The 18,868-nt window shown below is 40.1% G+C and overlaps 1 protein-coding gene across 2 annotated transcripts; it reads right to left on the reverse strand.

Moving 5' to 3' along the window:
• Window positions 1-286: 286 nt before the first annotated feature.
• Window positions 287-18,741, reverse strand: LOC101857962 (N-acetylglucosamine-1-phosphotransferase subunit gamma). Of its 2 annotated transcripts, none has more exons than XM_005102879.3 (9): window positions 18,569-18,741; window positions 15,734-15,788; window positions 14,733-14,867; window positions 12,365-12,448; window positions 10,186-10,282; window positions 8,958-9,155; window positions 7,337-7,486; window positions 5,834-5,900; window positions 287-1,823 (listed from the first exon to the last, which is right to left on the reverse strand). In XM_005102879.3, the coding sequence occupies exons 1-9, from the start codon at window positions 18,684-18,686 to the stop codon at window positions 1,792-1,794; spliced, it is 936 nt and encodes a 311-aa protein (XP_005102936.1). In that variant the 5' UTR covers window positions 18,687-18,741; the 3' UTR covers window positions 287-1,791. The 2 variants fall into 2 exon arrangements, with proteins under 2 accessions (XP_005102936.1, XP_012940578.1); XM_013085124.2 differs by lacking the exon at window positions 18,569-18,741 and adding an exon at window positions 18,089-18,360.
• Between the last annotated feature and the right edge of the window lie 127 nt (window positions 18,742-18,868).

The following is an 18,868-nucleotide window of genomic DNA, read 5'->3' on the forward strand; positions in this document are numbered from 1 at the left end:
GTATTGTTAGCCCGCTTGTCCTTAAAAGCGACCAAATGTGAACCCACATGAAAAAGGCACAGTAACAAATACATACCAAACAGCAATAAATAACAACAGACAACAAAAGTCTTAACAAAAACCTGTACATGTCATCGGTCAACACAAAATGGAATGAAATATCTAGATCTAGTATCAAGCCATACCATGTCTCTGTCGCACACACACAAAGAAGAAAGAGGGTAGACAAACCTCAGCACTGAACACCAACAAACAACAGACAAGAACTTAATTACCTTTACTTTTACTTTACTTTTTACTTTTCCGATCCAGCGGCCATTTGGGTTCTAGCCCTTCGGTCTGTCGATATGGCAAAGAATTGACAGGTTTTAATCAGCTGTGCTTTGTATTAGCTTTAATTAAGTGGATTTCATTAGCATCGGCCACAAACATACACCAAGTGAGCGAGGAATGTACAGAAAAGAAGTCTGTTCACTTAAACTTCAACACCAACAAGAAGTGCAACTGCCCCACTGGATGGGTAGCCCTCTCACTTACTCTCAGGAGTATGAGTGGTACCTTTTCTCCATACCTATTACTCTCCTGTCCAAGAACACATGAAAACCAATCTGTTGAGCAAGTGTCCGATCCAGCTGCAGCAGCCACATACGACAAACATAAATAAATTCAACCAAGCCAATAATAACCCCCACTTCAATGTAATTTCTCTCTTACCAAGATTAAGCTCTATACAAGCGAAATTATATGAGTTGGATCTTGCACCCCAATGCCATTTGACAGAATGACCGTAGCTAAAAAGCTTATCAGTACAAAACATCAACATTTCATAATATTCTGAAAAGTAAATCCCATACTGCTGTCAGAAGAACGCTTACTTTCTATCTTCACATGTTCGTAGGTAAAGACAAAGCACGCCACTAATCAACAGGAAATGTGAAAGTAGCTTCTTGAGGCATTTTAAATGAAAAAGTATAGCATGCTGACGCTAAATCCAGGAAAACGCTAATTAGTGAAAATTAATCATGTTCCTTGTCTCTCTTTAGTCACACCAGAGAATACATTCTATTAAAAATAAACAAAAAAACCACATGTGCAAGCCACATAATCTTATTCAGACTTTAAAAAATCTGCTAATAAAACTGATTGATATGGGGGGGGGGGGGAGATTATGCAATCCCAAGCTTAATACCAATGTCAGGTTTTAAGTTATATCACCAACAATACCCAAATACAACCAGAGGTTCAAAATAGTTGTGAAAGATCTATAATTTGCCTCCAAATCTTGCGTTTCTGTTTACAAAGCAGTCAGTAAAAGAAAAGCTGAGAAGGTCTTTTCATCATTAAACACACTCTTTTTGCTTGTCAAAACCACAAAGGTAATAGTAAACTTCTGCCTCCCATTCTTACAATAAGTTAAAAGAATTTGTCCCACATGATGTCCTGGCAGCCCAAATGTGGCCCTACTGAGAAGGGATACTCTGGATGAGCATAGTAAGGTCAAGTAAATTCTCAGTGTAGGGCTTACGTTTACTTTTACCCTTCCATTGGCCAAAATGTTTGCATCTTGAAGAAACATGTTCATGGTCATTCAAATTTTCAAACAGCCATTTTTTTAAAAAGTTATACCATTTGTAAATCTGCATGGATCACATGCAACACTGATGTGAAATTATAATTGCACAAACATGGGACACCTGTAACTTTCTTTCAGCAGATATGATGAGTCAACCAGTCTGTTCTTCTATAACAAAATATAAAACAATGTATCACTTGTCAGCACATCTTAGGACGTCACGTTGCCTGATCTGCGTCTGTTACTGCGTCTGAAAAGACAGATAAATGAAGGGAAGAGTGAGCAAGAAAAGGGTCTATTTAGGTATTGCAAAAGCAGAACAAAAATAGTTTGCTAAACTTGTCTCTAAAATGAAAGATGTTCCAAAAATATTTATTACATTTGATATATGCATGTCATTCATCTTAGAGACTTGTCTAAATATCTGTTTGTTTTGTTTGTTTAGTATAGGGTTTTACGGCGCTCGCAACTGCATAAGGTCATATGAGCGCGCGGGACTCACCTAATACATTTTCGTTGGTAGGAAATTTTGAATTTTGCCCGGGTGGCGGCCGAAGCCTACTCTTATCGATTTTAGACCACCAAGGGATCTTTAAGGTGCGCAACTTGCACACGGGCCCTCCGAGATTTTTCGCCCTTGTCCGAGAAGGCTAGGTGTAGATCTTTCCTACCAGAAGATCAGGGGTGTGGCAGAAAGACAGCAGTTAGGAGGAGCCAAGGAGTAGCAGTAGAAAGGCTGCAGAAAGAGTCAGGAGCCCAGAGGAGGGGGCAAAGGATGTGAGGGGGTGGGGGCAGAAAGTGGAAATGAAAGCAGACAACAGAACATTGTTAGAGATCAGGAAAGGATGTGAATGGAGACAATTTTAGAGAAGAAAAATGTTTTTGGTCGCTACCCGGAATCGAACCCGGGACCTTTGAATGAGAGGCCAACACCTTAACCTCTAGGCCACGAGAGCCCCCTCTAAATATCTGAGGTAAGCAAGATGAAAATGGATTCATTTCATCTAATCCCATTTCTTTTGCCTCATCAAAAGAAACTCTTCAGAACGAAAACAAACCTAATTTTTAAAAAAATTAGAATCCATTCTGAGAGAAAAACTGATCAAAATACCAGAACACAATTTTTCACCAATGTATTTCATCTGTAACTTGGTCAGTTGTAAAATAAAATTTTAAAAAATAAAATTTTAAGCCTTCGTGCCATGATCAACCCAGACAACATGGAAAATAACCCAGTAGAAAAAGGTAGATACAACATGAATATTTTCCCCACCTCGGAATCAACACAGTCCACAGTGGCTCAGATTGCTCTGAAGCAGGGACATAAATCATAACTCCGGAGAAAAGCACAAAAAGTACAGTGGAACCTGCGTAAGATGGCCACCCATTGACCAGGAGAAAGGTGGCCATATTAGACAGGTGACCGTCTGAGGCAGGGCTGATCAAAATGAAGAAAACAAACCATTCCCTTCTGAGATCCCAACTGTAGGTGGCCACAGGCATAGGATCGCCATAAGGCTAAATCTCCCCCCCTCCCCTATGTTTTTATTTTCATTTTGAAGGGGGGGGGGGGGGGAATGAAAGCTTTTTCAATGGGGTATTTCGTAGCTTGTTTGATGGGGGGGGGGGGGGGGTTTGTTGCTGGTTTTGTGAAAGGGTAAAACGAAACGAAATGTGTAAGATGAGGAAGACCAAGTGCCATGATAAAACAAACAAATGGGTCACCAGCACTCAGCAAACACGCGACACTTCTGAAGTTCTGTTGTGAGTTCGTATTGTCATCCATTGCGACGGACTGGGTAAACAGAGCAACAGCTCATCTCACTTACGATTTGTGTACGAATTGTGGGCGTGGCTTACAGGTTATGACAGATCACGTGCCTCCCTTACAAGCAGCTGAAAATTTGTTACCAACTGGTCGACTCGGGTAGACAGCAGGAGGGACCTATGCCACAAGATCGGTTCATTCATTGGAGGGAATAACAATAAAGACCGCTGAATGAATTCTGACTGCTCTTTCAAAGCATTGGGGTCGATATATAAATTATGACAAAGCATCAGGTGATGAGGGATTTGCCTAGCCATCTTAGACAGGTTGACAGGTTTTTGTGTAGTTGGTTGATAGAATATAGTGGCCACAGCTGCATTGGACGTGTTTACGCACTGCTGTTATATTTAGAAAAAATGCAAGGGCGGGAGGGAGATGGAAAGTGACCATTTGTACAGGTGGCCACACTATACATGCGTCTGTCAAGGCAGGTTAGATTGCATATATATCCTATTTTATACAGAACACCTTAAGCATAAAAAAAGTAAAAACATATTACATTTTTTTACAAAGACCATTAGTTCTTAGAGGGCAAAAGCTTTTTATAGTGTAACAAATTTAATTTTCATCACTTTTGATTGCCTAGACTCAGGATCAATAACTTTTGTCTGCCAACAAAAAGATTGGGTCTTTAATTATTTGACCATAATTTATAATGCCAAGGATAAAGAAACTCATGGTAGCAGGCTGTATCTTTTCCATAACTTCATCGCAATTTGGTCTTTTATTGCTGTGTCACAGTAGGTCACACCTGATCTGCCACTCAGAGGTCAGAGGTTTGAGTTTAATGGCCCGGTTACACGTAACGATAAATTATACAAAAACTGGACGATATAGCGATCATGCGATACAACGTTAGGTGTAAGCACAAATTTAACAAAATTTGGACGATTGAACGATGGTTTGGAGACTCGGTCGGGAAATCAAGCACTGCTTCATATTTTCCGTGCGATCACGGTCACACTTGAGGGAAACGCGCTGTGACGTAGATTCACTTTGAAATTTGCCGCCGCACAGAGCTAAACTCAGGACTCAATTATTTAAATAATTATCGTAGGCAAAAATTGATTTCATATTCGGAATCAGCATCTCAAAATAAGCCAAAGTTGCTCACGGAGACCCTGATTAGGTGCGTTATTATATATATTTTAGCAATTTTATTATTTAGTTGATCATCAAGGGTGAAGCTACACATCAAGGTCACTCTGTGCGTTGCACATCTGCTGTCAAGTCATAGCTTCCGGTTCCACACACAACACCGTAGGCCTACAGTATGGCCACCCTTTTCTAAAGACACTGTTCTGCTAAATCAAAATGTACAGGGGAAAGGGGGGGGGGAACTTTCGTGATCTAGAGGTACAGTGTTCGCCTTTCATTCATTAGGTCCATAGGTCCAGAGCTCGAAACCTTCACATAGAGTGCAGGCAAATTGCTGTCGTTGCAAAGAGACATGGTGGCTTTATAACGAGGAATCTTATCAATCGAAAGAAAACTTAATGATAGATTAGAACGTGTAAACAGACAACACAGTTCGATAAAACAGAGAGTTCTCTCATACAACGAATCTGATACAATTTGCGTTGCTTTTAACCAGGGCTTAAACAATGTTCCTCCTCAATTCTGAAACATTTCCTCTTTTCCTGGTGTATCTTTGTATATTTACAGGCGTCTAGCGGCCTCATCTTTAAATAAACCCATACTTGTCTGATAGAACAAACAATCTTCAAAAAATAATTACAATAATGGTCTTTTGTAAAGAAAACGCACACACAAAAACAAGTCGGGTGGGAGTGCACAGGGACTCAGGAGTTACACAGGATCTACTAACAGCTTACCTTCTCAAAGGAATCGAGTCTGAACAAAGAAAAGCCAGTCTCAGGCTATGCAAAGTGGGAATTTTCAAATCTTTGTTTGTTACCTACATTTTAGCATAGCCGGACATATTGGCCCCTGGAAACTACTGACTCAATATTTCATAGTTTTCAATAGCAGTCATCCCATCACATAATACCAAGAAGAAATAATAAAGTAATATCCTTTCTATAAAAGCCATCAGCTCTCAGGCTCCAACCCTTCTGCACATTTTTACTCAATTCTAGGTAGTTTGACATAATGTAGTGCTACAGTGATATTAAACTCCTTTTTCCTATTTTCCTGTTAAAACATTAGAAGCCGCTGCTGTAAAGTAAGAAGATGCAGACTTCAGATTGGCAATCTTAGCTTTGAGGCAACAGTTTCATTATTACTTACTGGATGGCAGCTATAGAACAGGCTGGCAGAGATGATTATTTTGAAGTCTTCTGAACCCTTTACTAAAAAAAGCACAAAACTATGATAACCTCATCAATATTTCATCATTATCATTCGCTTATTTCTATGGGACCATCAACATTTACTTTAGATCCAACTTGTCTACAGAAGAACCTGCTTACTTTGACTTCCTCCAAGACCAAGCTGAGACATAAGGCTTTTCACTTGGTTCTGAAGCTTTTTGAATTCCTGAGAAGGAAAAATAGACAAAACATGAATACAATACAGTCAACAATCCATAGATCCTTTTTTTTACAGGAAATATACACAAAATATTAGGAAAAATACGGTTGACTTAAGGAGTTTTTAAAAAAACCTGTTGACTTGAGTTTTTTAAAACATTGGATAAGCCCAAAAAACAACTCTTGACCAGCATCTGTGAGTCAATTATCTGTCAGCTAATTAAATCAGCAGTAGGTTTTATTCTGTGGTATTACTGGTATTGTCGCCAAGTTAAGCGGCCTCAAAAAATAATTCTGGGTCATTAAATTAAGGTCAATACATATATAAACAAATCGGTAGTTTTGGGGGGTTTTTCTAAAAAAAAATATATAGGTTTACAGCCTTAACCTGCTTGGTTAGCCTGTTCTCAAGCATTTTCCAACAAAATGTGAAATATATCATTTCCCCTGACACCATAAGCTATTTCGCTACCACCGAACTACAAAGGTCTATCAGCGCAGTACCTAGTATGGAGAAATGTGACATCAAAGTTTTTGAGCTTCACGTCACGTCAAGCTTTTTCTAAAGCTATTCTTTGAATATCTTGATAATGACTCTGAATAATCTAACCATTTGGATAGAGCAGAGAGAATATTTGGTTTCTGACCTCATGGTCTTAGCAACTAAAAACGGGCAAAAATGTCAGATAGAATTTTGTAATTCTGAGGTAGCTATTTGTCAGTGACACTAGTAGTAGGGTTATGGAAGGATTCAATAACTACAGCCTAATCCTCATAGAATTCACATGAAACATCCACTACATGTTAATGTTAAAATTGACGTGCATTCATATCATTTTGAGTATTAACATATTTGAGTATGAACATATTTGAGTACATATTTGAGTATTAACATATTTGAGTATTAACATATTTGAGTACAAATTTGAGTATTAACATATTTGAGTATTAACGTATCAAAAACTTTTCCAGGACACGACAATAACGACAACAACCACCTGTGGTGCACATTTTAGTAGAAGTTTTACGGCGCTCGCAACTGCATAAGGTCATATGAGCGCCAGAAGATTAGAGCTGTTACAAGAGAGTAACAAACATAAAAAAAGAAGAAGGGGAGATAAGGACGATAGATGTTTGACAGGAAAGAAGAAGCAAACCACATCAGAGCACCCGCCAACCACCCACCATGTGGTGCACAGGTCAGAACGCTCTCTGCCTTGCATGGAGAGTAACAGAGTTTGACTCACATAAGGGGAATATATTATAATTTTGATCAAATATCTTCATCCATCAGCTAAGATATACATCTGCACAACCCCAGTTAGCCCTCACAGGTAGGGTTAAAACAGACCTCCTTCTAAATGTTGTAAATCATGGCAACAGGAGATGAAACATTCACAAAAAGGAGAGAGCCAATCAACATTCCATCTCTCAAGAACTTACCGCTTTGCAAGAATCTAACGATTCAAACTCTCCTTCTTTCACCTGTTCTTGTTTCACTTCCTCCGCCTTCTGGACCAAACTTTTGTGGCTCTCCTGAGTCATCAGCAGCCCTGCCTTCTCCAGGATTTTTCTCAACCTTTTCTTGTATCCCTGAAACAAATATGTGAGGCAGCGTGGTGGAATCAGGCTCTCGTCAATTTTTGGGCATGTAGAGTTATAGGTGTCATCTTAAAGCTTGTCCACTTGTCTTTTATTGCGATGGAAAAAGAATCCATTTATCTTGAACACAAATCGAGGTATCTATGAAAGAAGGAGGAGGGGGTCACCTGTTTTCAGAGGTAAAATTAGTGAGAAAATGGCAGCCAAAGGTTAGTTATTTCCTTAGCTTAAGAGTCCGTGGTAACTGAAAATTTAAATTTTCTGTGCCTTTAATCAACGTTTTTCATAAAAATCCACACAGAAATGAGTTCTTTAATCGGCATGAAAGGTGTTGAGCCAAAAAACAAAAATTTAATAAAAATTCAGAAACCTGTGGAAAAATGCAAGTTTCTTCATTTTGATAATTTTGACGAGAGCCTGATTCCACCACGCTGCCTCACATATTTATATGAAATCAATTCAACATTAGTCTCCTCTGGGAGTTTTACACATAATATGTTGGGGTTATTTTAGATAAAAATCAATAACAACTTACAAGACAAAAGCAAGCTTTCCAAACGGAACATTATTTCCTTTTTGACAAGACAAAAAGGCTCTGAAATAATAAAAATGTGAAGACGTAAAGCTTCAAAAGTTCAAATTTCAGAAGGCAATGCAGGCGGGCAAAAATTTCCCATGATAAATTTTTTAAACTTCTTCGTTACTTTACATTCCTCTTTTTCTTCTATCTTTGGTTGAGATAATCCAGTCGTTTATAACTCCGTTGTAGAGAATTTGATTTATTGAGTATTTCTGTCTGTCTGATACGAAGCTGTATCCCATTCAGCCTCGTTTGATCATGATTTGTAAGGTCAAAGCAGCCACCTGCTTACTTTGCTTTTCTTTACTTTTCCGATCCAGCGGCCATTTAGGTTCTAGCCCTTCGGTCTGTTGATATGGCAAAGAATTTGCAGGTTTTAATCAGCTGTGCCCACCTGCTTAATAATCTAAACTGTCGAAGGAGGCATAAAAATATTTACAACCGATAAAAAAATTTCTTTATTGACTTATTATATTCTTCTTTTTCCTTTTTTCTTATCTTCGAAGAAAGTCATATCGCTACCTCAGAATGGCAAAGTTCTATCTGACTTTTTTGACCACTTAGAGTTACAAAGATTATGAGGCCAGAAACCCAACATTTTATCAAAATCGTAAGATTATTCAGAGTCGTTATCAAAATTTTCAAAGAATTGCATTCGAAAGACCGTGACTTGTTGTGAAACTCAAAATTTTGAATGTCAAAATTCTCCAAATTAGGTACTGAGCAAATAGGACTGGGTAATTCTATGGTAGCCGATGTCAAGATCACCAGCTGAAAATCAGGTATGGCAACAAGTAAATATAAAATCTCACGAATTACTGATTATAATATCAAGATAAACTCCAGCTCTGGGCATCTTTACAAGCCTCCAAGGGACCTTACCTTGTCTGTGAGTTCCCCACGCGCTGCCTCCCCTTCCAGCTGGTCCCAAGCCTCCTGGAGCTCAGGGTCAAGGGTCGGGTAAACCAACATGGCGTCCGCATGACACACTAGGGGGCTCTTGAACACCAAGTGGTAGTTGCATTTCACCGGCTCTGATACATCCACAATCTTACTGGCATTGCCGCACTCAAAGGATACCTGGACATTCAAACGGTTTGGTTGTTTTTCAGTAAAGAGAATCACCCTCACAAAATAACCACTATATAGTGCCGGAAAAGAGTTTGGTTTCAGTTTTAGTAATGGTTTTACGGCACTTGCATCACAATCAGGTCATAAAAGTGCCAAAGATTAGAGGTGTTACAAGAGAGTAGCAAACACAAAAAAAATGTAGAAGAGATAAGCACGATGGATGTTTGATGATAGGAAAGAAGAAGCACCCACCAACCACCCACCAGACAAGAGTAAAACCAACAGAAACAAAGGAGGGGGGGGGGGAATAGGTACTTGAAAGAAGAATACCAAAAAAAATGTTAATTAACGTATCCTGGATTTCTTCAAGTTAAAAGGAAAAAAAGGAGAGGGGGGGGGGTGTCTTTAAAAATACTGTTCTTTGTGAAATTTATTTATAGTACCTAAAAAAGCATTGTTTCTTTTACCCACACTACTGCCATACCAACACTATCCATCCACCATGTAAATTGAAAAGCTATTCATTCTGAGCTTATGCTGTATTTCCCCTCAATATCTCTCAAATCACAAAACAAAGGAAGCAAGCTATAGAATCTTTAAAAGACGTAACTTTTTAGGAAGATACAAAAAAAAAAAGCTTTTATTCCTAAACTGAGTCTCACATATGATACATTTTCTACAAAAAGACAACGAACATAGCTCTGTTGTAAGCTGACAAAACGCCTTTTTTTCATTTTGGCGACAAAAATTTTTATTTACAAAATCGAAAGCCTGATCAGTAACTCTACCTGTGGGAAAAAATCAAAGTGAAACTGTGACAAGTTTTTGAATAAATTAGAATTCAAATGTCGGAAGCACTCTATATTTTTCAATGGTTACGCTAACAGAAAAAACTCTATTTCTCGTAACTGCTGTGAATCAAAAAAGGCGTTTTGTCAGCTTACGGCAGAGCCTCTCTTGACCACCCGCAAAATATGAACACAAAAGAAAAAATTAGAAATTAATTAAAAAGATATTTAAAAAACTTCTATCCACCCACTTTGACAGAGCGGAAAAGGTCTGTGCCACAGCTGTCTCCGTCCTTCATCAACATGGCCACAAAAGTGTTGTTCTCCACCTCCCATTCCTGCCACACACTGAAATAGCAAAGTCAGGCAACTCTGGCTTATACTGAAAGATGAAACAACAAACACTAAAAAACTTACGCTGTCACCATGAACAAAAAAAATATGTTGCAACGTTAAATAAATGGACTTGTTGCAAAACCCTGACGAAATCAACGTGTTGTTATCTTTAACTTTAACCAAAAGGTAGGTTGTAATAATCCTAAAAACATATTGTAATAATCATGGACCATTGGATGTATCGTTACCAGGAGCACATAAATTAAACCTCTCACGTAAAAAAGATTTCCAATCATTCAATCAGGCCACCTCAAGCACGTATCTTTCACCACATTTGTGTCATTCAAAAAGTAAAACCCCTAAATCAGGGGTCTCAAACTCAGATATTTTGCGGTCCCTACTTGACATCAAAGTTTAGTGTCAGTGCAGACTTCCCTCAAACTAAACGTGGTAGAGCTATGGTAGGAAATGCTGGCAAGTCTGACAGCAAGGAGTAAGTAACAGAAACCTAAGCACTCTGAGGAAACAATTCTTCTTCTGAACTTCTATTAACAAAGACTGAGAATTCTTTTTAAATGCCTAAAACCTTTTCTTTTGTGCAGGAAGGGGGGGGGGAGATGATTGATGTGACTCAGGCTCATCCAGACTCTACCTCCTGCAGTGCCTAGACAATTTTGAATTTGAGTCATCTGCTCTAAATCCAAAGCTATCCACAACTGGACCTGCTTGAGACACTTGAAAATTCTTATGTCCAACATATCTTCACAGCATTGTCTCGGATAGACATAGTCACACTGCAGAATATGTGCTCTTCTTTTCCTCATATAACGTCATGTGACTCATCTTCCCCAGACATGTGGGCACCTACAAGTTTAGTTTGCTGGGATCAAAGTGGCAACAGGTATGGAACCTACTGTGGCGTCGGTGGCCTAGTGGTTAAGCTCTCGGACTCGCAACCGTAAGGTCGTGGGTTCGAATCCTGTCAGGGGCCCGACGTTGTATCCTTGGGAAAGGCACTTTGCACAAATTTTCCTCACTTCACCCAGGTGGAAATGGGTACCCAGCTATAGACAGTGAAAGATCTTGTCAGTTTGATAGTGTTGGAGCGCGTGAAATCTGCAGCTTGCACTGTATGCTTCCGCAGAAGCTGAGAATGTTTCTGAGTGTTCTCAGAGGGTCTGCTGGGGTAATAATAGTTGTAAAGCGCATAGAGCAAGCTCTTGAGCATGGATGCGCTTATAAATGCAATTATTATTATTATTACTACAGTGGCTTTTCTGAGGACACGAGCACCACACCACAATCCTTCCCAGGGGCAACTCACTTCACCTGCAAAATATTTACTAAAAATATAGGGTAAGGAGAAAAGAGCAAAGGGTAACAGACTACACTACAAGCAGTAAAGGCAAGAGACACTTACCAGTCAACAAAATTGCTCCCCCAATTCAAACTTGAGGCACTCAAAGCTTAACCTAATGGACCTGAATGCGTGCATGCCTCAGCGTGACCATTTTTTTACCCCTCTGCGCACCGAGCACACACCTGAGGGTACATAGGCGTATATCTACCAGTCAATGTACAGAGCTCAGAAGCACAGATTTGGTGGGCTCAGCTCAAAGGGTCAAAGCACATTCAATAAAATGGTTCCAGAGGAAACTCTGCCATCCCAAGGAAGAACAACTTACATTGTATCTGACAAGATCAAGTGGTTTGGGTTTTTTTTGGTTTTCTTGTTTTATTACATTATTCTTCCCCATATCCTTGAGCTAAATGAAGGGCAGCATATCTACATCCAAAATAGTAGTTTTCAAAGTGGAACTTGGATTTACTTGGATCCACAGCTAGAATCATAGCAGGCGGCACATGTCCATAGCTGCTCATCTCTCCTTTCCAGCGTCCACCTCAGGGTCTTCCTGCTAATTGTCTCCATGAGGAGCTGGTTTGAGACACGTCTGACCACTCCTCGGAGCAAAGTGGTAAATCTACATAAGTAACAGATCTCAATGATAAGAGTTGGGCACGTTTTTCTCAAAATCATGAAACATGCAGTTACGTCGCTCTGCCTTTGGATGGTAGAACTAGTGGCCCACTCACCCTAAAACACCATTGTATGGGTTCCAGTGCACTCCTTGCTCATGTTGGGTGATGTTTGAGAATGGACAAAAGTTGTACTTGTAGCTGGGGGTAGAGGAAACATGTCAGTTAGACAGCTTTGTCAACAGCATAAATGAGAGTACAATCAAACCTGTCTAAGACAACCAGCCACTGTCAAGGAAAAAAGTGTCCATCTTAGACAGGAGACTGTCTTATACAGTGTAATTGTAATGTAAAAAAATATGCACGGGGAGGAAAAGGGAAGTGGCCGTTTGTACAGGTGATTGTCTTATACAGGTGACCGTTAGAGCAGGTTCCACTGTACCATAAACAGTATTATGAACATACATGTGTCATGCACATAATAACACAGGATAATACTGGTTCACGCATCATAAACATCGTAATGACGGTATCATAAACAGCATTACAAAGGAATCAGAAACTATTAATGGTAACATTAATACCAGTATGACATTTATCTCCAGCATGAAAAGTTGAGTAAAATATTTTTCAATCACATATGGGGACATTAAGATTAAACTTTATAAGAAAAGAATGTTGACAGACCTCTTCATTTTCACTTTCGTCGGACAGCATTTTAAATATATAGTAAATCCCCCGCTATTCTCCTTTATAGTACACATAAAAGACACGGTATATGGCCCAAATCCTTTCATGTGTCTTTGTTTGTTTTTGTTTTTGTAAAGCGTTTTACGGTGCTCGCAACTGCATAAGGTCCTATGAGCACGCAGGCCACACCTAATATTTTCAGTTGGTAGGAAATTTTGAATTTTGCGCGGGTGGCGGCCGAAGCCTACTCTTATAGATTTTAGACCACCAAGGGATCTTTAACCTGCGCAACTTGCACACGGGCCCTCCGAGATTTTTCGCCCTTGTCCGAGAAGGCTAGGTGTAGATCTTTCCTACCAGAAGATGAGGGGTGTGGCAGAAAGACAGCCAACGAGTAGCAGTAGAAAGGCTGCACAAAGAGTCATGAGCCAAGAGGAGGGGGCAAAGGAGGTGAGGGCAGAAAGTGGAAATGAAAGCAGACAACAGAACATTGCTAAAGAGCAGGAAAGGAGGTGAAAGGAGAAAATTTTAGAGAAGAAAATTTTTCGGTCGCTACCTGGATTTGAACCCGGTACATTTGAATGAGAGGCCAACACCTTAACCTCTAGGCCACGAGAGCCCCCCACGTGTCTTCAAATCAGCCATTTCAGAACAAGGAGAGTAATATGAGAAAAACATTTAACTACAGGTTACAGCATGAAAAAGTTCCGTAAATATTAATTAAGGTCTTTTTTAAGTTACTGAAGTTGAGTTTTCTTTTAGTATGAGTTTTACAGCACGTCTAACACAATAAGGTCATATAAGTGCTAAAAGATTAGAGGCCATTCCCAAATGGGATACATTAACATGTTCTTATGTACAGTTGAATTATATATATATTATTGTAAATGGGCTGATTCATCAATGTCATGCTCATAACTATGCCTGAACTGCAATAGGGAACTGCTGCTTTTCTTTCCTAATCCTTACTATCGTCATTTTTCCTCTACTTGTTTTGTATGTTTGTCCCACTCATGTGATCCGTTATTTCCAGGGTGCCTTGATAGTTGAAGCAGACTTTGAGCTGTTGAGGCTAGAGAGGTGAGCAGAGTTTGCCTGATTCCCTGTATGGACTTCTTTATTGACATCCACCCCTTGGCGCTCATATGACATGCAGTTGCGAGCATGAAAAACTCTTACTAAAACTACTAAAATTAAAAGAGGTGTTACAAGAGAGTAACAGACACACAAAAGGAGGAGAGTTAAGGACAATGCATACTTGACAGGAAAGAAGGCGCATACTATGGAACATTACAGTAACAGCAGAATACCTGCACTAATCACTACATGGCATTTGACAGAAGGGCAAGGGCCCAGCTGTTGCTGGGACGATAACAATAAAAAAGGAAAGAAGGAGTAAACCACATTAGAGCACCCACCAACTACCCACTTTAACTCTTTATCTCCAGCAAGCCACTCCCAGCAGCTCATCGTCAGAATCGCTGTGCCGATGAGCCGCTGGTAGCCGCTTAGGCACATTCCTTTACGATGACGTCGACATCAAATTACTTTTGCCGAAAACAGGTCTCTTTTATCGGGGTTTTGTTCATTAGATGGAGACTTTTCACAATAGCTTCTTTTGTTTTGATTTAATGACCAATTTAGTGACGTTTTTGTCATTTTTAGATTTAGTACCAAAAAAAAGGACCTCCGCATTGTGGGTCTATCCCCCTCGGAGTTAAAGAGTTAAGTTTCTGCCCAACAATGCACATTTTGAAATTCTGCGGAAAGCATCCAGAACAAAAACGAGACATACTCTGCAATAATAGAGTTGAAGCAGCGGCCAACGAGTCGTCTGAAGTGAGGTGGGCCCGAAAAATTGGCCGGCTGAACTCTCAGTTTTAGTGTCGACTCCTGTGCAGCGCCACCCTGACCGTACGGATAGTTTATCCTGAAACAGACAATTGAATGCATTAAGAGTAACTGAGTAAACTGAGCTTTGGTGCCAATATATACAGTCAAACCTGCTCTAATAACTACTTGTATAGGACAATCACCTGTGCAAGCAGCCACTTCCCAATTTCTCCCTTGCATTTTTCAAATTACAATGGCACGGTGTAAGACAGCTACCTGTCTAATAAGGCCATTTTTCTCCTAAACAATGGGTGGCCATGTAAGACAGTTTCGACTATACTTAAAATAAGCTTTCAGTTCCCAGCCTCTGTGATACACAGCACACATCAAAAAGTGCAAACCCATCTGTGTCTCTTCAGACTGGATACATGAATTTAATATCAACAACAACCAAAAGTAAATATGGCAGGCCAAATAAGACCCAAATTTATAGATCCTTTATTTTTACAAAACAACAATGCAATATCACCAGCTCTAGCAGCAAAAACATGCACACAATGACATTCTCTCTCCCTGCCAGATCCATAACAATGCAACATAAGAAATGAAATGTAACAGTGATCATGACAAAAATTAATAACTTATCAAATCTGTCATCCCCTATATTATGCAAACTTGATAGAGAGGAATTTTAAGAGAGAGCACCCTGTATGCTGACAATGTTATGTGTGTGGCATCATATTGAAATCAGGCGCTCGTCAAAGAGGTGTGTTTCATGAGGTTACTGGCATTGGGCTTTTTTTCCCTACTTCTCTTTCTATTCTTTCATGTGTTCTGTGCGACTATTCAGCAGATTAAGCAAGCTGTCAATGTTGAAGAGAAAGCACAATGCACACACAGCCTGCAGCTCAAATTGTGGTAAGCAAAAGAGGGAGATCAGAAAATCAAAATCAAATAGCTCACCCAAAAGAAGACGGCTCCTCTACAATCTTCATGTTAACCATTTCACCTTCCACTCCTGCATAACGGTAAAAACAAACAGTAAATAGTAAACATGAAAAAAGGCATATTTTGGTACAAAAATACATAATGTGAACAGAGCAATTTCCCACTTCTCCAGAGTGTCCCTTTTTTGACTACAGTGCAGCCTGTCGATAACGACATTGTCGCTACAGAGAGTTGTTGTTATAGAGAGGCAACGAAAAATTACTGTACGATACATTTTTTAAAATCAGGACCTGGGCACCAGGTCGCTATACAGAGGATGTCGTTATATCGAAGGTCGTTATAGAGAGGCTGCACTGTATAAAAATATGTCAGCATAATGGGAAAATGTAGAAGGCCTCTCTAATATTGTTGCCAGATGTACACACATAGAAGTAAAGAATGTTAGCAGCAGAGAGGTGGGAAAGAAACCTCTCACAGCCACTATAAATATCCTTAAACTCTTTTAAACCTCATTTGACGCTGAGAGCATCCGGTGGTAATAACTCTGTTCCCCATCAGACGCTGGGAGTGCCCGATACCAGTGGCAACTGTTTCGTTTCATGGGGTTATAATGAGACATAGTGCGCCAGGTTCAGGTGACTGCAGAAAAAAAACTCAGGGAAACGGTGGAAATAACTCATGGTCTAAAGAGTTAATAAATACAGTTGAAGCTGCCATAAAAAAAATACCCTTTTCAAGACAGAAACCTGTCTGGACAGAACCTCCTTGCTCCCCCCTCGAAAAATTCCTCAAAAGAAAAAAATGTCTGTATTAAAAAAATGAAACCTTCATGATCCAGAAATTGATCCCTTCAAATGTTTTAATGGTCTAAAAGGGAAAATTTAGTCTACTCAACCCTGATTTGACACAAAACTCAAAACCGTTTTTAGTTTGGTTCTTTTTTTTTTACTTTTCCGATCCAGCGGCCATTTGGGTTCCAGCCCTTCGGTCTGTCGATATGGCAAAGAATTGACAGGTTTTAATCAGCTGTGCTTTGTTAGTTTGGTTCCAATGTCACTGGTTCTATCTTTGACACCACACTCTCAGGCAAGGAAGGTGCAGAAGAGGTGCAGTTTGAAGTAGAGCTGGAGTCTGCTCCATTAATCGAAGGCTTGCAAGCAGCAGACAGCTTGCGCCAGAGGCTTGCGAGCAGGCTTGTGCTTTGCTTTGCCTTCCGCGCGCTACCGGGGGGAACTTCCGGTGAGTTGTGACTCGCGGACAGTCTTGCTCTATTCAATGCACTTAAAAATTAATAATAGATCGGCTATTCTTACGATGCAAAGGCAGGTTCTTTTTTAATGTGCACAGGACAAGCGCTTCGTCGTCGCACGCAAAAGACGACCTCAGTTGGATTGCTGACTGTATGGGGAGAAATTTTTACAGAGAACCTCCGTCTTTCTGCTGAGGCATTGTTCCCTCTCAGCCCAGTCTGGCCCTGACATTGGGATGAAGTAGGCTAAGCCCGTCTCCTAAAGGTTCTGTATTATGTCATTGGGAGATTGGGAGTGTAAAACATCTACAAAATAAGCTACATAACATACAATACACTCCCTGGAGTTTTCCATTCTAAGGTAATCTAAATCTACTTGGTTATTACTACCCAGAAACCAAGGTCTCTGTTACTACAATACCACGCTTCCTCTCACTTCATCCACTCGCTCAGCTGATTAACGGCGGGAAGTTAAAAATAGCTTTGGCTCTCTACTTCTCGCACCAAAACAAGAACAGCCTCTCCCTTCCTCTACGGTTAAGAGTTAACACTGCGAGCGGTCTTGCTGCTCGTGCAGCAGCAAGTGGCTTGCCAGGTTGCGAGCAAGTGAAGGGATCAAAAGCAAATCATGGGAGCTAAAAGACTTGCCGGGCAGCGAGCAAGTCATAGGGCACAAAGCAAAACATGGGACTTGCTGTGCTGTGAGCGAGATTTGAGACTTGACGGTCGTCCGCTGCTTGCAAGCCTTCGATTAATCAAGCAGACTCCAGCTCTACCGCGCAGTGACACTGTGAGCTGGGTCTTTCTGTTTCCCCCTCTTTCTTTTTCTGACGCAAGTGGCTTTACGGATTACAAGCAGGGTGGGGAGGATGAGGGGGTCTGAAACGAGTGGCTTCGCGGATTGCTAGTAGTAGGTGTGGACTTGAAGCTAAGGCTATACTAAACTTATATCATGCTAGTGATTTGAGGCTTATGACTTGAACTAGGGGCTTGCGAGCACGAGTGCGTTTGCTACTGGGGTACAGCTCTAGTTTGAAGGCAGTTGATTGTTACCCCACCCATATGAGCCGAGAGAATAGAGAAGTGAAGATGGTCAGAGTGGTATCGCTGTGAAATCTTACAGCTCTGCCTGTCTTCAAACTGCTCAAGTGACACACCAGCAAAGAAACTTTCTGGGAAGCTGAAATGGTAAAATTTGACAATTGCTACCATTATTATGATCATACAGCCAACTGAAAGCAAAGTTTTCCTGAATTGTTGGGAAGGGATGGCATTTGGTCATTGGTTTAATCATAATGTGCAATTACATCGATGGGTGGGGCTATGGGTGGAAACAAAAGAGATGTTCAATGATTTCTGATTTTATTCAATGACACAGTGGTCATAATGACAGTAATGAGGTGCAAGCACTTCACTGACAAAGGTGCGAATGGCAGTAAGAATGATGCATGCCATTAATGCCATTATCGTAGAGTTTATGATCAGAGAGTTGCTAGGATAGTGTTTGTTTATTAGAAGTTTATTATTATTAGATCTCATTTAAGGCTAAATCACATTGTTGGCACGCACACAGAGATTGTAGAAAAAGAAAACCGCCTTACGCCGTGGTACAGCTCCATAACTTAATATAAAGATTAGAACGACACTTTTCAGAAACATTGTCGGTTTTACAAAAGTATATACGGATCCGAAAGAGATATTGTGTTGGCCTTCAGTCATCGAACCTTGTTTCGCTTTCTTTTCTTGATGCTACTTCCGGTAGCCTACCACTATTTTCCGGTTGAGCAAGGGCATGGTGTAGCCTACTTTTGTGTGTGAACAACAGTTTAATTAGAATTCTCTCCCATATCATAAAAAATACGTGGAACATTATTATTATTATTATTATTATTATTATTATT

Source organism: Aplysia californica, unplaced genomic scaffold (genome assembly GCF_000002075.1).
Source record: "Aplysia californica isolate F4 #8 unplaced genomic scaffold, AplCal3.0 scaffold00346, whole genome shotgun sequence".
NCBI classification, from domain to species: domain Eukaryota; kingdom Metazoa; phylum Mollusca; class Gastropoda; order Aplysiida; family Aplysiidae; genus Aplysia; species Aplysia californica.

Bases quoted from the DNA above. Each gene is read 5' to 3' on its own strand.
- LOC101857962 (XM_005102879.3), bottom strand. From the start codon at position 18,686: ATGACTGAAGGCCAACACAATATCTCTTTCGGATCCGTATATACTTTT. The intron at 9,156-10,185 runs GTGGGTGGATAG...TTGAATGTCCAG, and splicing joins ACCTTTTCCGCTCTGTCAAA to GTATCCTTTGAGTGCGGCAA. The intron at 7,487-8,957 runs GTAAGGTCCCTT...TATTTGTTTCAG, and splicing joins GTGGGGAACTCACAGACAAG to GGATACAAGAAAAGGTTGAG.